At 47.4% G+C, this 21,704-nt stretch overlaps 1 protein-coding gene across 4 annotated transcripts in view; it reads right to left on the bottom strand.

Moving 5' to 3' along the window:
- The window catches only part of TRAF3IP1 (TRAF3 interacting protein 1), a 1,297,461-nt gene that overhangs the window by 16,632 nt on the left and 1,259,125 nt on the right, over positions 1 to 21,704 (bottom strand). For all 4 annotated transcript variants that reach the window (XM_069616014.1, XM_069616012.1, XM_069616015.1 and 1 more), the window contains one exon: positions 1,250 to 1,467. In XM_069616014.1, the coding sequence (XP_069472115.1) occupies positions 1,250 to 1,467 (218 nt within the window). The remainder of the gene's footprint in view (positions 1 to 1,249; positions 1,468 to 21,704) is intronic.

The following is a 21,704-nucleotide window of genomic DNA, read 5'->3' as shown; positions in this document are numbered from 1 at the left end:
TCACTCACTCCCTACTATGCACACTTAAGCATATGCAAGATGGATCACTGCTTGAGCATGGGTTTCCGCGGTAGACCACGCGACAGCAAAGACAGTAAACCAGCAGAGGCAGACCCTCTGGGACCCCATTTCCCTTCTGATACAGATTCAACATGATTTCTCATGCCCATTTAAAAAGCTGTGCCAATTCCGAGCTCAGCAGCTTACTCATTCTCCCCTGTCTCCCATGTGATTGTCCCCATTTAATTTGTGTTGCTTTTTTCACTTCTACCTACCAGTCTGGTCATCTATGCTAACTACCTTTACCCATCTATTAAGTTCTATAGCAACATACGTTTCTACACTTGCCTCTATGCTAACCAAAACTATTATACTTCGTTTTTGGCCTTCAGTTGTATCAGGATTCCTTATGACTTCCGGACTATTTCTTTCTTGCCAAATCTCCCAAGCCATTTCTCCTTTCAGCTTCCCTCTTATTTTCTAGTTTGCAACATGCAGCTCTGCTTCTGGTTCTCTCTGGCTTCCGATTGGTTTACCTTTGCACAGCAGTTCCCTTTTGCTTTTCCTCTATCCTTCTCTAGCTCTGGATCCCTTTACATTTGCCCTTGGGCAGTTTCAGAGCACATTGCATCTGTACTTCAGCACCTTGCTAGCCCACTCTCTTTTTAACTATGCCCTCTTTTGCTCCATTTATCCCTTGCCTCTGCTCCATCACATGCCCCATATCCACCCGACATCTTCACCTCAACTCCTGACCAAGTAACGCCTACCAGTCTCCAGCTTTTAATAGCCTTCCCTAGATCTCAATAAGTTTAATTTTATCCCGTTATGGACTCAACCTATAATGTAAGAACCTCATCTGCCTTATTGCCTTGCTCCTTTTCCTTCCGTCTTGCTCTAGCTACATGCAAATCTTTGCAGGTCACTAGCTTTTGATCCCCTAATTCTACCTCTCTGTAGCTTTTTTGTCCTTTTCCCCACTGTGTTCATCTCCCCTTCCATAGCACCTTATCAGACTACCTCTTCCCCTACTTGGGGGCTAGTTTCCTTCCCTCTGCCCCTCCTACCGATTTTTGTCCCTCTACCCCGGATGCGTTCTTGATCCTCACCTTTGCCCCTTGTTTACGTCTATTCTCTTTGCAGCTGTACGTTTCCCTGTTTTTCTTCTTATCTCTGCCCCACTATAATTGTGTGCATGTCTCAATCCCTGCCCCCTTAACACAAACCACCGAGTTTCCAGTCTCCTTACCTTTGCTCTCTGAGCAGGGACTCCCCATGCAGTTTGTTCTCACTGCGCCACATTTGCAGCTCATTTTGCATGGCGTCCATGTCTTCCTGGATGTAGTCCATGATTTTTCCCAGCGGGAGGGCACTGCGGCACAAGGTCTGGATAGAGGTGCGCAGTTTCTCAATTTCCTTGGAAACCAGATCTTTCTCCTTTTTCCTTCCAGTTTCCGAGATGGGAAGCTTCACGTGGAAGGAAACACAAAGACAGAGATGCACATGAGACCTCAGGTGTTTGGGGCAGGTTAGCTCATTTACCTAGAGGGCAGTACTCAAACTGCTTTGCTGCGATACCCAGGTGGCCAAAGCGCCCCCATCGCTCCGTAGGTTATCACTTCAAAAGTAAGGAAGGTTATCGAGTCAACAAATAATGGCTGTTGGATAACATGATACAAATGTCATAGTGATATTCAGTTTTTAGAATAAATTATATTAAAACCTATGTCCGAATTCTCTATATTTTGAACAGAAATGGCTTTTATCTTCAGAGAAATAAAAATAAGGGCAGGCGCAGATTGGCAGGACAGTGTGAGTAGATCCATCCCCCAAACTGCCCAGGTTGACGTTGCCCTGTACTAGTATGTCCATGTTTAAAAGGTTTAAATTTGGCACTTTTCACACACACTACAAATGTTCACACTATATTCACACAGGCAGTTCTAGACATTCAGTGCATCAGTTGAAGTTATACATCCTCACACACTGCCCTCACTGAAAAAACAATTTAAATGCTTATATAGGTTTACAGAAAGAGACTCTCGCTGACCTAAATGTATCCTTGTTGTCGTATATATGGGGTTCTGGTGCCATACCTGTGCCAAGACTGGAATTATGGTTTTGATGCTACAGGCCAACTGGATAATCACAGCACGTTACCTCCCGAATGCTCTCTTCAGGATGGCAGATGGCATGATCACCAATGGTTGTATTGTCATCAGGTTAATTGCTTCTTTTTGGTACTTTAAACAATCAAGGCCATTTTATGCTGACATCCCTCGCATGAAAAAAGCAATTTCTCCAGAGGTTTTCCCTGTGTTCATTCTTAATCCCAAGGGAGGTTTAATTTTGCAATCCAGTTATTGGCGCATCCAATAACTCGGCTGAACTTTTCAAAATCTGCAGGGAACTAGCCAACCCCTCTGCAATCTCCTCCTCCCCTTCTCCCTCCCAGGCCCTTTGCAATGCACTGACCTCACATTTTGCCACCAAAACTCAGGACATGCTACTCACCCTCTCTACCATCCCTTACCCCCTTATCCCCTTTCCTTCACCTTCCCCTTTTTCCTCCTTCTCTCCTGTCACACCTGAAGAAGTTACCAGAGTTGCCCGCTCCATGAAGGTCTCTTCTAAACAGGTCTCCCCCTTGCTCATCCAGGACGATCAAGGATAACATTGGCTCTCTTGCCCCTGCTCTCGCTGATTTCTGATATCACTCTTTTGCCACTGGATCTTTCCCCTCCCCCCTCAAGCACTCCCTTGTGTGCCCACTCCTGAAAAAACCTTCCTCTGACCCTACCTGCCCTGCCAGCTACCGCCCTAGCTCCATCACCCCTTTCCTGGGGAAGCTACTTGAAAAGCTGGCCTTGCCCCAACTTAACTCTCACACTGAACTTGTTGGTGGCCTCCACGACCATCAATCTGGACTTTGAGCATCTAAAGGCACAAACTGTTTTTCTGAACGCCGGTGAAGAACTGCTCGCATCTCTGGACTCTAATTCCCCAGCTGTCCTTATCCTTTTCGATCTTTCCTCTGCATTTGACAGTTAACCATTCCATCCTCATACAAGGCTCCATGATACATTGGTATCTTGGAACGTACACTGGATTGGCTGTCCTCTTTCCTCACTAACCGTTCTTCCTAAGTCATCCTGGGCCCCTTCTCCTCTACTACTTCCATCACCTCCTGTGGTGTCTCCCAGGGCTCTATACTCTCCCCCCGACTCTTTATCATCTACCTTTCTCTCTTTGCACGCCTCATTTCCACCTTTTCCTCCAACTTCCAGTTTTACGCAGATGACACACAGCTCTTCTTCAGACTCCCTACTGACCCTCTTTCACCCTCCATCATCCATGACTGCCCATCTGCCATCCAGTCCTTGTGCGCCTTCAATGATCTCTGCCTCAACGCCTGTAAAACTGAGAGCCTTCCCATTTGGACCCCTGCTCCCTCCTTCCCCTCACTCTGGCCTTCCTCCTTGGGCTCTCCCCCTGCGCCTTCAACTGAAGCCAGAAACGTTAGAATCATCTTCAACTCCTCTCTCTCCTTCCTCCCTCACACTCAGGACATTGCCAAGAAGTCCAACTATCAGCTCTTCCTTCTCAAAGGAATTCTACCTTTTCTCACTTTCCCTCAGGGGCTCAATGTGACTCGAGCCCTGGTTCTCTCTAGACTGGGCTACTGTAACAGCCTCTTCCTGAATCTGCCTTTTCCACTCTGCGACCCCTTCAGCTTATCCAGAATAGGGCAGCAAGACTTATTCTTGGCCTTAAGCCCAGGGACTGCATCTCTCCTCCGCTAAACAGTCTTCACTGGCTCCCGGTTGCTGCACGGATTAAATTCAAATCGCTCTGCATCATCCACAAGACTGTCTGGGCCAGGGGACCACATGATCTTCAACTTTATCTCACTAAATACTCCCTTTCCTCTGCGGGCTCTCTCCTTTGGAATAGCCTCCCCCTCTCTCTGCGACTTGAGCAGGATCACTTTCCTCCTCCTTCTCTCCTCTGCTAATCTCACAGTTGCTGTATTGGTGTCCTTGAGCCTTATGCATCTTCTGGGCCTTGAACTCCCACACCAATTCTCCCCAGCTCCTGTCTATCCACAGCACTTTGCATCGACACACCCTCCGCCCTGGAGACTCTCACACCTCCCATGGCACAGGCAGTGTAGCAATCAACATTCGTAGCACTTCGTTCCATGGCTCACCCTTGAGCTTGGACGACCCAGCACTTACCCCCTCTTCCTTTTCGCACTTGCACGTTCTGAATACTCACAAGGCTTATTAAGTCTGTCCCTCGCCCTCTGCTCTTAATATTGTGCTGTATTCGGGCCTGTGGGCGCTTTGAAACAGTATATTTTTATTGTATAAGCACCTAACAAGCAAACAATAAATAAACAAATCGTATTCCCTGCCTCTTGGCATGACAGCTGGAATCAAATGGTCCATTTATTTAATTTTCTTGCTGTGGACTCACACCACCAGTTGGCCAATTCAGATCGCTAGAAGAAATCCGGGGCAGGGTTTAGAGCAGTTTGTGAAACTGGAAAACCACGTCCATGAGCTAGAGCCATGGGTGGAAAGGTACATGGATCAATGCTCTTCTAAACATTTTAATGTCTAGTCCCATGTGGAGGTACAGTAGGAATGAGTTCAGGAGAGTCAAGCATTCAAACGTGATGGGATCTTTCCCAAAAACGTTTGTACCTGGGCTGGCAAATGGCAAGCACTCTGGTGAGATAGCCTGTGGGGAATCTAAATTGAGCCAATGATACTAGTCATTAAACTGGCTCTCAGTGTAAGGGAGATGTGGTTCCAATAATTCAGACCAAAGAGTAGGAGAACGAAGTGCTTCTGGACTATCTGCAGGATTTAGAGGGATATTGCTAAAATATGTTAACTGCCAATTAAAAAATAAATCTATTATAAAAGTGTGATAAGAGTTTACCATTTAAAATGTAAACACATGTCCACTCGCATACAAATGAACAAGTTACTTCTTACCTTGTAACGTTCTTTCGATGGGATGTTCCTCCGACGTATTCCTTATCTATGATATTTGTATCTCCAGCTTGCTGGCCTCGGAACATTTTTTACCAGTAGAGGGCGCTGTGGGTCGACGTCCGTCGAGTAGGTGTTCCTCGACGGCCACCGTATCGACACCAACGTCATCATGCCTATAAATGGCCACGCGCAGCGACCGTTGCTCAGTTCCGTTTTGTAGAGTAAAGTAGTTATTGTATGAATGGTTACTACCCTTGAAGGAGCGTAAGCTGCAACCACAAGGGAAATGTTACTGCGGGGATGGATGGGAGGGACGATAAGGAATACGTCGGAGGAACATCCCATCGAAAGAACGTTACAAGGTAAGAAGGAACTTGTTCTTCGAAGGGATTGTGTCCTCCGACGTATTCCTTATCTATGATAGACTCCCATAGCAGTGGTATGTGACTGGAGGCGGGAGTAAGAGATGCCATATTACCCTTTAAGAATGAACAGAGTGTAATACAGCTTTGCCAAATCTAGTCTCTTGACTAGAGGAGGAATCCAGACTATAAAATTTGGTAAAGGTATGTGCGGACGACCATGTGGCAGCCGCACATATGTCTCTAATTGGTACCCCTCTTTGAAGAGCTGAGGATGCTGCAATACCCCTGGTCGAATGAGCCCTTAGATTTTGAGGGGGCTCTTTCCCTGCCAGTTTGTAGCATTCCAGAATGGCTAAAATAATCCATCTGGAGATGGTTTGTTTGGTTATTGGTAATCCTAACTTATGTCCTGCGTAACCTACAAAGAGTTGGTCTGCTTGTCTAATTTTAGCAAGTCTACTGATATAAAAACTCAAGGCTCGCTTAGGGTCCAGCCTGTGTAGTCTCTCTTCCTCTTTCCCCGGATGGGGAGGAGGATAGAATGAAGGTAGAGTAATCTTCTGAGTAATGTGAAATTCCGAAACAACCTTTGGGAGGAAGTTAGGCTTCACCTGTAGCACTACTTTGTCCTTGTGAAAAGTTGTATGAGGAGGTTTACAAGACAGGGCTTGTATCTCGCTAACCCTTCTAGCAGATGTTAATGCTACCAATAAAACAGTTTTGAGGGTGAGAAACTTCAATGAGGAAGAGTGGAGTGGTTCAAAAGGAGCACATTTTAGGAAGTTTAAAACTAGATTTAAGTCCCAAAAGGGAACTTGGAATGGGCTTGGAGGGTAAACATTAGTTACACCTTTCAGGTATTGTATTACCAATGGAATTTTGAAATACGACGGCTCCTCTGCAGTGCGCTTAAAGATCGATAGCGCTGCGAGATAGCCCTTAATAGTGCCAATTTGAAGGCCCGAATTTGCCAAATAAAGTAAGAAGGATAACACCGCAGGTGTACCACATGAAAAGGGTTCGATGTTCTTTTCTCTGCACCAGCTGCAAAATTTATTCCAACGGCAGCGGTATAGAGTCTTAGTTGCCAGTCTTCTGGCCGAAAGCAACACCTCCATGACGTCATCTGGAAGGTCCCAACCCTTGTACCTCAACCTTTCAGATACCAAGCGTGAAGGTTGAGGGTCTTGATGGCTGGATGGAGAACCTGACCTCCCTTCTGCGAGAGAAGATCCTCTCTGTACGGTAGACGAATTGGAGGACAGATGGACATGTCCAGAAGGTCTGGGTACCACGTTCTCCTGGCCCAATCCGGGGCAATTAGGATTATGGTCTTCCGAAACCTTCTCAACCTCCTGATCATTTGAGGAATGACAGGGACCGGAGGAAACGCGTACAGAAGTGGGAACTCCCAGTCCACTACGAACACGTCTCCTAGAGCTCCTCTCAGGGGAAATTCCCTTGAGCAAAATCTGTCGCACTTCCTACTGGTGGCGAACAGGTCCATTTGAGGGGTTCCCCAAAGGGCGAAGATCTCTTGAAGGACTTCCTGAGCTATCTCCCATTCGTGGGAGACTGTGTTCTGCCTGCTCAGAGCGTCCGCTGTCAAGTTCTTCTCTCCGGCTAGGTGAATTGCCGAAAGAGAGATTCCTTCCTGAATTGCCCAAAACCAGAGCTGCATCGCCTCTCTGCACAGTGGCAGTGACCCTACGCCTCCTCTTCTGTTGAGGTAGTGCATGGCCACTGTATTGTCCGTGATTATCAGGACGTTTCTCCCCCGTACAGACGGCAGAAAAGACTTCAGTGCCAGTCTGATGGCTCTCAGCTCCAACAGGTTGATGTGTAGCCTGGACTCCGATGGAGACCAACGACCGCTGATGGTCAAGTCGTTGGCATGGGCTCCCCACCCCGTGAGTGAGGCGTCTGTGACTACTGTTATCTCCGGCCATGGTTGCCAAAACAGTTCTCCTTTCAAGATGTTCTCTGGAGAGGCCCACCATTGAAGGTCGTGGGCTACCTTGTCCGGAATCCGGAGGAGATCTGTCATCCTCCCTGAGAATTGTGACCACTGAGTAATCAGTGCCCACTGAAGGGATCTCATTCTCAGGCGAGCCTCTGGCACAAGGAATATGCAGGATGCCATGAGGCCTAGCAACCTCAAAAAGTCGTAGGCTGGGAGACGTTGGGCATTTTGAAATCTGGAGACCATCTGCAGAATATCTTGAGCCCTCACCTCTGGTGGCGAGGCTTTTCCCAGGGACGTGTCCAGGACTGCTCCAATGAACTGGAGTCTCTGTGATGGTATCATCTGTGACTTCTTTAAATTGAGGGAACAACCAATCGTCTAGGTAGGGGTAGACGTGACTCCCTTCCCTCCTTAGACTTGCAGCCACAACCGACATTAGCTTGGTGAAGACCCTCGGGCGGAGGTCAGCCCAAATGGCAGAACTCAAAATTGATAATGAGAGTTGCCATTTGCGAACCTCAGGTACTTCCTGTGCTTGGGATGGATTGGCACATGGAAATAAGCATCCTGAAGGTCCAGAGATACCAACCAGTCCTGAAGCTGGAGGGTCTGAAGGATCTGAGAGAGAGTTACCATCTTGAACTTCTCCTTCCTGAGGAACTTGTTCAATTCTCGTAAGTCCAGGATGGGTCTCAGTCCTCCGTCTTTCTTTGGTATGAGAAAGTAGGGGGAGTACCAGCCCTTGTTGCTGTCCGCTACAGGTACCGGTTCTATGGCACCTTTCTCTAGCAGGTCTACAACTTCCTGCAAGAGGAGCGGATCCGCACTTTCAGAGAGCTGTTCCCCGGTGGATGTCTCTGAGGGATGCGTAGAAAAGGCAGGCAGTAACCTTGGGCAACTGTCTCCAATGGCCAAGCATCTGACGTAATAGCCTGCCATTCCGTCAGATGGTGAGTTAACCTGCCCCCTACAGGTGTCTTGTGATGGGAGACCTCAGAGTGGTTTGGGAGCGGCTGATGCAGTTGCCGAAGGTAAAGCGGCTCCTGCTCCTGCTGCTGCTGATGCGGCTTTCTTTCCTTTACCCCGTCCACCACGGGTACATTTTCCTTGGTCTCTGAGTCGGCCGTCCTCTGCCTCTTCCATATGAGGAATAATAGCGAAAGGACCTTCCTCTCCAAGAGGATCCTGAGGGACGAAAATTAGTTTGTCGGATTGCAGCTCCTAGTGACTTAGCTGCTGCTTTAGATGTTTGTAGTTTTTCCAAACTGTCATCCGCCTTTTTACCAAATAGGGAAGAGCCGTCAAAGGGCATATTTAAAAGTCTGGCCTGTACGTCAGAAGCAAAGCCGGACTTTCTCAACCACGCATGCCTGCGGATTGTGGTACTTGCCGCCATGGCCCTGCTGATACTGTCAGCAGAATCAATGCCAGTTTGAAGGGACTCACACATTGCATCTTTACCATCTCTGATGATATTTAAAAATGCGTCCCTTTCTTCTCCTTCCGGTATGCAGTCAGCTGCCGATGAAGCACACTCCCAAAGAGTGTGGCTGATCCTAGCGAGCGTACAAGTTGCATTAATAGATTTTAAACCCATGCTACAGGCTGAGAAGACTTTCTTAGCCATGGCATCATATTTTTTATCATCCCTATCCTGAGGAGCAGTGGGGTAAGCAGAAGTACTGCCTGATGAAGTTGCAGCCTGGACCACAAGACTCTCTGGAGTAGGGTGCTTAGATAGGTATTCAGGGTCAGCAGCAGATACCCTATATTTCGCTGACAACTTCTTGTTAACCGCAGGGACAACTTCAGGAGTTTCCCAGTTAGTTACAATCTTTCTTTGTAAAGCAGAATGAAAGGGAACCACAGGATCCTCCTGTGGACCTTTATCCAGAATATCTGAGGTCATCCTGTTGAAAAACAGGTGAAGGCGCAGACCAACCCATAAACTCCATAATTCTAGACATTAGGGTTCTATAAGGGGTATCAGCATGTTCCCCTGTGTCTGGTTTGACAAATTCCACTTCTGGGGAAGTGTCTAGGCCACTTGCCTCCTGTAATGCATCCCGAAGGTCTTTTAACCTTCTTTCCTCAGAGGCAAAAGTCTCTGGTTCAGGTAATGTGGTCCTCTGCAGCCCAAAAGGCCTTTCTTGGTCAGAATCTTCCCTTTCTTCAAAAATGGAAGTTAAGGGGGGATGCTCTGGTCTGTGAAATGGTATAAAACCCATCTCTAAGGCAGAGGGAGCCATCATCAGAGGCCTTGAAAAGGTCGATGTCGTCGACGCCGATGTAAAAATCCTCGAAGGCGCCGACAAAGGCGTCGAGAAAACTGGAAGAGGCCTCGAAGAACTCGAGAGGATTGGAATCCTGCTCGAGGATGTCGACGACGTTCTCGACGTCGTGTCGGAGGCTCTCGGTGTAACCGTTGGCTGTGGAATAGCCGTGGGTCTTTCTTTTATCGGCGTCGATGCCGGCGTCGACTCGATCGACAGATGCGAAGAACCCTTAGATAACGGCGTCGATGGCGCCGATCTATGCTTCCAAGGGGCCTTTGATGATGGAGTCGAAGATGCTTTACTTCCCGATGGCTCATGGCGCTTTCAGGTCGACTCTTTCGCTGGGTGCTTTGACTCGCGGCGTTTAGATTTTTTGGGCTTTTCACGCGGGGTATCACCCTCAGCTGACTTCGAGGGGGACGAGGCCGCTTTCTCGAAGACGCTTAGCATCTTTTTTCTGAATTCCTCCCACTCAGCTTGAGAGCTGTGTTTTGTGGGGCAATTTACTCTTTCAGGGGAACTAGAAGACGACAATAAAGGGGATCTTCTTCGTCTTTTTTTCGAGTGTCTAGACCTCGACGAGTGGTGGGAGCCACTTCGAGACCTAGACCGAGAATGCTTTCGACGGTGAGGAGACGAATGTCTCGACTCTACCGCAGAAACTTTCGAGGAAGTTAAAACTGACTTACCTCTCTCGAGCTTCCCCTTACGCTCCTTCAAGGCTTTCGCCGTCATGGAAAGGCATTCCTCACACTCCGAACACTGGTGTTCGATTCCCAGACACCACAAACAGATCCTGTGAGGATCCGTCAACGACATTTTCTTCCCACAGTCTCGGCATTTTTTTAAACCGGACCGAGGAGTCGTCGGGTCCGAGGAGGAAGCCATCGAGTACGAGTTGGTTTTCTCGAGGAAATATGAATATATATCGACTGATAAACTGAGCAACGGTATTCCGAGGCACACGAAGCGCGGAAAAATGGAACTGAGCAACGGTCGCTGCGCGTGGCCATTTATAGGCATGATGACGTCGGCGTCGATGCGGTGGTCGTCGAGGAACACCTACTCGACGGACGTCGACGCACAGCGCCCTCTACTGGGAAAAATGTTTCCGAGGCCAGCAAGCTGGAGATACAAATATCATAGATAAGGAATACGTCGGAGGACACAATCCCTTCGAAATATCAATACAAATTCCCTTCAAATCAATTAATTCACCCAATTAATGTCAATTAAATGAGATCCCATCTTTCGCACGTCTCAAGAGAATTATTGTGATTACGCTACATCTTGTATAACTTAATGAAAACTTAGTGTACATTTCTACCATATATCGCACTTTTAACATGGTCTCTCTTAAAGCTCACTGTTTCTATCATCATTCAAAATTGTATCAATGCCTACACCAGCGATCCTTGTTGCCCTTCAAGATATCGTATCCAGAAACTATCTGTGACCAGAAAGGAGGGACAATGTACAAGTCTTCCCAGATGGAACATCCCACCCCCACTCCATGCCCCACACTGGAGTAACAGATTTCTTATTGTTTCATATTGTCCCCCTTTCACTAGAAAATCTACAGATTCTGTCCTCCAGTGGCAGGCCCATCCTTGGGCCAAGCGTGGCAAAGCATGGCAGCAGATTAAATCGCAATTTCAGAAAAAAATGCTTAATGGCTGAGCTAGGTACGTGTGATGAATCCAATGGTGTCATCACGGAGGCCCCAGCCATAACCTCCCCCCATGTGGCCAGGGGATGGCAGCTGCTACCTGATCCTGACCCTGGAGGCGACTATATGAGGGAGGATCACATGGGAGGAGACAACTACCAGGGAAATGTCATGGTTTCATTGGATGAGACATGGTATTCCCAATTTGCCAATGAAAAAGACCCCCTGATACCTGATAGCCAATACCCTAATGGCCCATCGCCATGCATCTGGTCCCCCCCTTTAGGGAAGATAGTGTAACCTTTTCTCAACAACCTTTAGGCCAAACTCCCATACCTGGTCTAAAAAGTAAACGCTCCAAGAATACCTTTTTCAGTTCTACTTCCCCTTCATAAAGAACTTGTTTTTCATATGGAACCAGTGAGAGAGTTTTTTTTTTAAAGTACTTTACATCAGTTGACATTAACAGACTCCAATTGCCACAACCACCCAACCCCTGGGACGAGGAGGATGAAGGAAATTATGCAGAGCAGAAGGAGCCTCAAGTTCAATAAGCATACTAGTTGCTTTCAGAAAGCACCAGTACGCGTGACATTTAAAGATGGAAACCAAACTATTGAGAGCAGCTGTTCAGGAGAAGACGTTCCATCTCCCTTCAGAGGCATGTGGAAGCTGGAGGCACGAGCCGGTGTGGCAGAGGCAAGGGGCTCACCAGCAGAGAGGTAAAGTAACAAGGGGCAAGCAGGACGTGCAGCAAAGATGCCGGGAACCACGGAAGGATTTCTGCGCATTCAGCAGCTAGAAGAAGCAGCGTTACCCTCACTGGGGCCTGAAGGAAAGCAGGTGTGCAGGAGCAGAGCCGCAAGAGAAGCGAGAGAGAAGTCCAAGCAGCCCAGAGTGGAAATCCAGCGACAAAACTACAGCGTGTAATCGCGAACGGGACCAAAGATGCCACACAGAGCCAGCGAGTCAGCCAAAGAAAAGTGGGGACCGCTGGGCATTTCAGTGACCACGCCAAACAGTTTGAACATTGTAAAGCTGCAGACAGAAACAATAAGAAATCAAAAAGGCAGAGTACAAACACGACCTCCCAACAATGAGTGCATGGAATGTAGATACATGGAAAATTGAAAGCGAACATTGAAATAACTATATATACTGAACCAAGGAAGATCTATGCAATTTTGGATGTAAAGAGAAACTTTTATATATGTATGGAAATAGGAAGTCCTGGCAGGCGAGTAAACCAGTGCATGAGAAGTCCTGGCAGGGGAGTATACGAGGCAATTGCAAACCTACAAAAAGTCCCAAGAAAGGACAGTGGTTGTTGAACAAATAAGGAACTTTCTAAAATGATAAATTACGAGGCTAAGCAGCTTTTCACTCAACAGTATTGTTGTGGCCCAAGAAAAGACACAAAGAACTGTTAGACCGAGGAACATTGCCATACCATTGAAGAATCTAGGGGAAGGGACCTACCCTCTGGAATCAAGGTTCCGTTACCTTGGAGAATGTTTATGTTGGAGCTGTTCTAGTTTCAGTTATGAACACTTTCTGCAAACATCAAGTTAAAGACATTTCGCTACTCACTTTATTATTTGGTTTGTAGTATGATGGTCAGTATAAAATGTTTGGACATAGGGACGGTTTTGATTTCTGACATCCTGACAGACAGATTCTTAGTTTTTGGTTTTAGGCTGGGAAATTCCTCTTAGAGCAGGGTCATAGAGGCATTTTTCCAACCTGTTTATATTAATGAACGTCTTTAACAAAAAAACATAACTTTGTGTCTGTCTTTCATTTATTTATTTGAATTTGTAGAGCGTGCAACAGCCCGTGGACATCGTGGCTCTTGTTACAGTGAGCGAGCAGAGATTAGTTACAAGATGGGAAACAGTTACACATTTTTTACATATATTACACAATACCATATACATATTTTACACAATACAGTGCAGAGATGTCATGTGTGCATGATGGGATGTATGATGTTTGTGTGGTTGTGTGAACGGGTCAGGGATGGGTCATTTCTGACCCCTCACATACAGCTGCGTCTTGCCTACGACGTATGTCATGGCTACCGAGTTCTGGGTGATTTTTCTGGACAGTAACATGTCCAGAGTATATATATATATATTATCACAACATCTGGGTCTTAAATTGTCTGACCAATTGCACATAACTATTGAACCAATCAATCTTCCAATCAGTAATGTCTATAAATGCTGTCACTCGTTATGTAAATGCATTAATCCATACATACAGGGTACTGATCACCATTACATATTTTTATATAAAAGGTGGCCTCTCTAATCATTGCAAGGGTGAACGTGGATATGATACCCAGTTACAATCTAATGGTCACTATTGGGACACCTTTGGATATCCCAAATATTTGTCTCCATATTTTTCCTTCCAACATATCAAAAGGTTTTCTTGGATTATCAACGCCTGCCTTCATAGCATACACGAGTGTCGGTATTAAACAACCCTCATAGGCTTGAATTATTCCCTTCATACTCTATCCGCCATAAGGGCATGGACTGTGTTATTATATTGTTGGCTAAAAAGTCTCATACCTTCTCTTCATTATATCTGGCCAGAAGGAAATGGCCTAAATATACGTATGATTAAAAACATTCCAGAGAAAACTCATCAAATTTCAAACTTGTGTTCTTTTTTTGCTTATCCCAAATTGCATGACTTTTGTCTTTGCCGTATTGATTATCAGTTCATGTTGCTTAGAGTATACCATAACCGCTCTCAGTGACATTTTCAGGCAAATAGGTGTTTGGTCTAACAGTATTAGGTCATCTGCATATGCAAGGTTACATATGTGCGAGCTGCCAAACTTGGGATGGAAGTTATTGAGGTCTTTAATACATTCTGCAATATACAAATTGAACAACAGGGGAAGTAGAAGGCATCCTTTTTCAGTCCTCTATTCATATATATTTTCCTTGAAACAGCTCCACTGCTATCCAACCCAACTACTGCAGACCTATCCGAGTACAATTGGGCCAGTATCTACAGGAGACAACTTGCAATACCCCATTTTTGGAGGTTGGCCTACAGGTACGGGCAGCTAACAGAATCGAAAGTGGCTGAGTAGTCTATATAAGCCACATACCAGGGTTCTTATTGAATATGTGCCCGTCTTGTCAATATCTTGAGAAGGAGAACATTTAGTGCCATTCCATGACCCCTCCTAAAGCCTGCTTGAAAAGGATTAAGTTACTTACCTGTAACTATTGATCTCCAGCATGGGTCTGGCATGGATTCACATGCTCATCAATATTCCCTGTTGTCAGGCTGGGAATCCTCGGTAAAAGAAAAAACTGTTTCACTTTCACCTTAAAACTGCATTTCTCCTCTAAACCAATCAATGTCCTCTGGGTCATACTGCCCCCATCCAATGACAGTCCTCTTACTTAAGCCTTGCCTCTGGCAGCCATCTTCAGGTGTGCTAAGCACGTAAAGTGGCAGTATGACGAAGAACAGGCGCAGAGGGGTCTGGAGGGAGGGTTCAAAAGCAAATCCATGCCAGACCCATGCTGGAAAACAATAGTTCCAAGTAAGTAACTTAAACCTTCTCCAGCATGGGGTCTGGCATGGATTCGCATGCTGATAAATAAAGAATACACAGCAATACACATTACACAACTATGGGAGGTGGCAAGGCTCAACAGAAGTAATTAACATTTAGCCCTATAACAGACTCACCTCAAGAAAAGAGGTTTGCGTAGCACTCCCTGGCCGACTCTGGACTCCTCCCTGGAATCCATGTTAATCCAGTAGAACCTCATGAAAGTATGCATTGACCTTCACATCGCAGCCCTGCAGATGTCGAACAGGGGTATACTAAAAAGGAACGCAGTTGTCGCAGCGATCGCTCAGGTGGGGTGGACTCTCGGGCGGCCGGCAGAGGCCGGTTAGCCAGCTGATGACAGTGCATGATGCAGCCTGAGAGCCATCTTGAGATGGAAGCCTTGGACAAGGCCTTCCCATTATTCACAGGTTCAAAGTTCAGAAACAATTGAGAAGTCTTCCGAAAACTCTTTGTGCATGCCACGTAGAACTTCAAGACACGAGAAACATCCAGTGAATGCAAGGTCCTTTCCGCCGGCGACAAAGGTTTCGGGAAGAAACCGGTTAACACCAAAGCTTTGTTGAGGTGGAATTTCGACAGACCCTTCGACATGAAAGAGGGGTGCGTGCGCAGCACCACCCTCAATTCATGAAAAGTCAGATACGGCTGCTTGAAGGACAGAGTCTGGATCTCACCCATTCGTCTGGCTGAGGTGATGGCCACAAGGAATGCAGTCTTCCATGAGAGAAACTTGAGTGGGGCTTGATGCATAGGTTCAAAGGGTGCTCCCATAAGTCTTGTCAGGACTACATTGAGTTCCCATGCAGGGGCAGGTGCCTTCACCGGCGGGAAAGATCAAAAAAGCCCCTTGACGTGTCTGTGGGACCACAGCGAGGATCTTCACAGGGATCTAGTGTAGCGTGAGATGGCTGCCAGTTGTACCTTGATGGACGCGTGAGCCAGACCAGCTTTTGTCAAGGAAAGCAAGTATGGAAGAATCTGTGGGGCAGTGAGCCTCAGAGGGGTAATCTTCTGCGACCGGCACCACATAGAAAAACGCTTCCACTTATGGCATAGCACTTTAGTGTCGACGACGCCCTTGCTTTGGTGAGAACCTCCCTGCAGTCCGATGGCAGATCAAAATCTCTGATCGCTACGGCTGCAGGAGCCATGCCTTCAGGGTAAGATATCCTATGTCGTGATTAAGGATTCCGCCTCCCTCTCTGGTGATCAGTACCGAAGTACCGACTGGTGGCAACGCTGACGAGCTGAGTTGGTCCGGATACCAAATCTGCCTCGGCCACGCCAGTGTGATGAGTATCATCCTGCACTGATGCAGTCAGAGTGTTTTTATCACATGTAGCAGGAGAGGAAATGGGGGAGAAGCATACATAAACAGACCCTCCTATGGGAAGGAGAATGCGTCCCCAAAGTTCCACAGTTGGTGGAATCTGCTGCCCAACTTCTGGCATTTGGAGTTTGCTGTCGTGGCAAAATGATCGATTGGGAGTCCACCCCATTTGACGAACAGATGGTCCACCTGATCCTGACAAAGCTCCCACTCATGGCAGGCACAAATTCCCTGCAGAGGGAGTATGTGATGGTGCTCTTGACGGCTGCAGGGTGGAGAGGAACCAGGAACATACTCTTTTCGATGGCCCAGTGCCACAATCCCTGAACCTTCTTGAGAGCACTGGGCATCAAGTGTCCCCTTGCTTCCTGATGTAGAACATGGTGGTGGTGTTGTCTATGAAGATCCTCACCACCTTGCCCTTGAGATACGGTAGGAAGGACTTGAGGGCCCAGAACACTGCCCGTGGCTCCAGGATGTTGATGTGCACATCCTTCCCTTCGGAAGCCACAGACCTCTGTCGTGTAGACGTCCGGTGTGAGCCCCCCAACCTTCCAGAGAGGTGTCCGTGGTGACCATCACCTGGTATGGTGGGGTTTCAAATCCCATCTCCTGGACGATGTGGGAGCGCACCCCCAACCGGAACTCCTCGTTGAGGGGCATCTTGTCCGCAAAACTCCTGGATACTTGCATCCAAGAATTCCTGTAGGGGTCGCATCTGCAACCTGCAGAGACAAACGAGGTAGATGCAGAAGGATATAATACCCAGCAACGACATGATGGCCCGAACCGTGGCCGTCTTCACCGACGACTGGCCTCTCCTCCGAGGGTGATGCCAGGCAGGCCACTGTGTTGAGTCTGGCGCCGAGGAACAGCGCGTTCTGCGATGTCGTTAAGCAGGACTTCGGATACTTTACGAAGAACCCCAGCTCCGTCAGTAGCCGGGCGGTCTCCTTCATGTGCTCGTCGGCCAGTTCCCGGGAGCGGGCACGTATCAACCAATCATCCAGGTACGGGTATACCCTGCAGATGCAGGTGGGTCGCCACCGTGGTCAGGCATTTTGTGAACACTCTTCAGGCCAACTTTAAGGCAAATGGTAGGGCCAGGAACTGGTAGTGTTGGCCTTGTACCACGAACCGTAAGAACTTTCGATGTTTCCTGTGGATGGGGACGTGGAAGTATGCATCCTCTAGGTCCAACAACGTCAAGAAATCCCCTTCCTCCAGTTGGCCACGCATGTGCCGCAATATGACCATCCTGAATCTTTGGGACTTCAGGTACTTGTTCAGACGGCATAGATCTAGGATGGGTCTCCAACCCCCCAGTCTTCTTTCTGACCAGAAAGTATCTGGAATAGACTCCAGAGCCCCGGGACCATTGGGGAATGAACTCCATCGCCCCTTTCCGTAACGTGGCTCGCACTTCTTCCAAGAGCTGACGGATGTGCTGCTCCTGACGGGGAACCAGTGGAATACGAGAACACCTGCGTTGCAACTCCAAGTTGTGTCCCTGGGAGAGAGCGTCCAGCGTCCAGCACCCATCTGTCGGTGATGATCTTCCACTCGCTGACGAACACAGTCAGCCAGCCTACCACCGAGATGCACGAGTGGGGGCCAGACATCTTGGCCGGTTCAGGCTTGCTTGGGCGCCAGCGCCCTGCCCTGCCTTGCCCTGTGGGCGACAGCGACGCTGGACTCCTCTACCGTAGGCCTTGGAGGGACCCCTGTAGGCTTCCTGCATGGAGGATCGGGGAGATTGTCTGTATGATGTGGAGTATCTCCTCGATTTCTCCCTGGAGGAGCGAAAAGACGATGAGCGATACAGCCGATATAGGAAGCCCTCCTTTTTGGTTTCCTCAGGCACCAGCTGGAACAGCGCAGAGTCCTTGGATATAGAGTGGAATGATCCCACCTAGTCTGGTGGAGAGCCACTATGAGGGGCGTCCAGGTACAGCGATTCGTGGTCTGCCGGGACAAAGTCCACAAACTCGTTGGTTTCCGTGGCCGTCTCCGTACCAGTGTCCGTGTGTGTATCTGGGTCCGATGGTGGAGTCGGGTCCCGACGTGGTGGAGGAGGCTGATGCAGCATCGACAGGTGACACTTCCTCTTTTTGCATGGAGGCTGGTCTGGGGCCTGCGGAACAACCGGTGCCTGTGCTGGAGGCAACCTCTGCTGGATCTCCGTCACTAGGGTGTGGAGAGTTGACAGGATGTCCGTGGATATGTCCCTCGGCTGAAGAGGGAATGATGGAGTGCTAGGCCCTGTGCCGCCGTCCTCCTCGAGGACTGTGTGGATAGACAATTGGTCATCGTGCGTGGAGGAGATGTCCATTGGCTGAAAGTAAACCTTGCAGGTCTGCTTTGGGGCCTCCACGCCCCTTCCTTTTTCCCTCCTGTGGGCTGTGTACCGGAACCAGAGTTGGCCCCCAGCTTTCCCCAGGGGGGCCTGCAGCCTTCGCTGCTGCCTCAGGTGCCAAGTCGCGCATGGGAGGCAGGGATACTCTCTGCGCTGTAGGGACCACCCCTTGTCGGGTAGGTACCACCCGCCATAGCGGTCGCCCTAGAAGATGTCGACGTAGCAGTTGACAGTGTCTTCTGCTGCGCCTGATTTGCCTGTGAGGCATTCTTCTCCTCCTCTGGCCTTTTTTCTCTGATTTCTCTCATAACTTGGCCGGGGTGAGGAGGAACACGATTGCAGGCTGGCTCAGGAAGCGCACTGCGATCGCGGTCTATCCGAACTGGGACCCGCATCAGCAGCGTACCCGGAGAAATTGGTCCTGCGGTTCTTGGCCTTGTCTTGCACCCCCACGGAAGGGGCATCCTCAAAGGACTTAGACCTCCTCCCAGAGGGAAACCGCTCCTCGGACCGACCAGTCCAGGGTGAGGCATGATGCTGCTCGGAGCATGTGTCAGAGGCTCGACTTGAGCCATGCTGCCAGCATCCAATACCTGTCTTTCTTCGTCTTCTTCGAGAAGCCCAGGTATATCTCGCGCCCATCCTTGTTGAAGTCCGGGTGCAGGCAGTATAGACACTTTAGATGTTTGTCCTCCACAAAGACGTTTCTTAGCCCGCATTGGGTGCAGGGCCTGTAAAGTGTCCTACCCTCCTTTTTCACCTCCTTCAAGGCCAGAGGGCACGAAATAAGGCCAAGTAGGCCCAAGACGGCCTTCCAGAAACTTTGACGAACAATCGCCCTTGAGGGGCGCACAACTTCACTGACAACGGGTCCCCATTGCCGGCCGATGAAAATAGGAGCACATGGGCTCCGATGGAACAAAAATTAAACCTTTCCACGAAAAACGTGGAAAAAAGGAAAGAATAGCTTGGAGAGCAACTCGACGACTCCCAACACCAACGCGTGCAGTAGAAATCTGAAGATGGCTGCCAGAGGCGGGGCGAAGGGCGAGGACTGTCATTGGATGGGGGCAGTATGATCCAGTGGACAGTGATTGGTTTAGAGGAGAAATACAGTTTAAAGTGGAACTGAATTTTCTTTTACCAAGGATTCCCAGCCTGAAAAGGAATATTCATGAGCATGTGAATCCATGCCAGACCCCATGCTGGAGAATAATGGAGATTTTTGTCTACAGCCCACACAAAATTAGAGCAGAAATCTTGCCTGGGACATCTAAAAGCACCAATAGGCGATAATTGCTTGGGCTATCTTGATTATTTTGAGTGAATACAGGCACTAGACATGATTCCCTCCATGAGAATGGGATTTTATTTGCCCCAATTACCTTTTGGAAATAGCACATTAATATTTCAGCTCATACATCAGGATTGTGTTTTAACACTAAGTTGGCCAGACCATCCGGTTGCGGAGCTCTTGAATTTGAGTCACTTGATTGTGTCCACAATAACATCATGGTAAACCAACCACCATCTACATTAGTCGCCACACAATCAGATATGGTGCAAACATGAAATGGATATCAAATGGAGTATGAGCATAAATCACGAGTAGTGCGTCAACGGTCTGAGTGAACGGGTGGCGATGCCAAACGTCGCTGAACAAGATAAATGGAAAATGGTACTCAGACCAGTTTGCGTTTCACTCCATATAATTAAGGCAAATGTTCTTGAATAACAATGCAAAGAATGGATCTCATTAAAGATTAACTTAGGAGTGCAATTAATGATATTTAATCCATCAAGGTTAAAACAGATTTATAGCCGGTTAAAACTGATTTATAGCCGTATTAAGTTCATACAGGAAGAAAGCAGAATCACAATTGATCCATACAAATTAAAACAGAATCACAGCTGACCTACACCAAGGTTTTTTTCAAGACTAATAATATTATCCACAATGGGAGTAGAGAAAGAACGAAGCCGACAGGACATCAAGTAAGCCCTTGTGCTGACTAATGACCATGTACTGGGGTTAAAAAACTCTGATCCACAGATTAATCAAAGTTGGAATTGAAGGAATGCTTATTGATTAATCACAACCTATATAATCTGTACCATGAAATTTTAGTGAAAAAGATGAGCTAGTAATGACTGAGTTATTAGGCTCAGTTCTGCAATATTGGGCTGGTGAATGGCATAGCTAGGTATAGATGTAAGTCAAAACACGCATCAGCTGGGATTATGTTTTAATTTGTATTGATCGATTGTGATTCTGCTTTCAAGATCTATGGACTTGATACAGCTATAAACATGCTGTAACCATGATGGATTAAATATCAATGTTCCATTGAGATGGATTATAGTTGGGGTTTCTGGTCTTCAGTATTTATGTTTCGTCATTACAGTGGTGTTTTTCCAGTGTTTTTAAAAATCCATTTACATCAGTATTTATGCATTTTTTTGAGGAATATGGTGTAACACAACAGTGTTTTCCAGTGTATGTGAAAAATCTGCATTTATTAACATATATACCTTTGGAGAAGAAATATCACGGGATATTTTCTCAATGAACAGACTATTGAGGGAACAGTCTCTTTATTGCCAGAAGCGTGTAACCAACACGCTTCTGCCAATAAAGCCAGCAACAGAGGTCAGTTGAGGCGCTACCCCTGGAAAGGATGTAGGCAATTTTGTGTACAGAATTTAGCAATATCCAGGGCAGGTTCTATGATGTCTGAGAGCCTCTGTGACAAAGGACGTGCAGTGGTTCCTAATTTGCATATGTATTGACATCAGTGGGAAATCACAGACAATTATGTTACAGGAAGTGACCTGAGAGACTGATACTTGATGGTATTCGTTAAAGCAACATTACAAGAAATTGTCATAAGTAGACCAAAAAACTAACAAAATGTGTGATGTGCAATATATGTTATATTGATATATACTGCGCACTGTTTCATTCTTTTGGCCTCCAGACGTTCTATGAATGGTCACTGTTATTTTTTATGGAGCAATAGAATGAGTTTACATTTTGCTTCTAGGAGTACAATGTGGACAGAATCAGTTCCAAGGATTTCTACCTTTCCCATAAATGTCACAGTGAGATAAATTGATTTTCCGAAG

Source organism: Ambystoma mexicanum, chromosome 9, assembly GCF_040938575.1.
Source record: "Ambystoma mexicanum isolate Mex_15411 chromosome 9, UKY_AmexF1_1, whole genome shotgun sequence".
In the NCBI taxonomy this organism is placed as follows: Eukaryota; Metazoa; Chordata; class Amphibia; order Caudata; family Ambystomatidae; genus Ambystoma; species Ambystoma mexicanum.
Note: the sequence above shows the minus strand (reverse complement) of the source record. Positions and strands in the feature narration are given on the sequence as shown.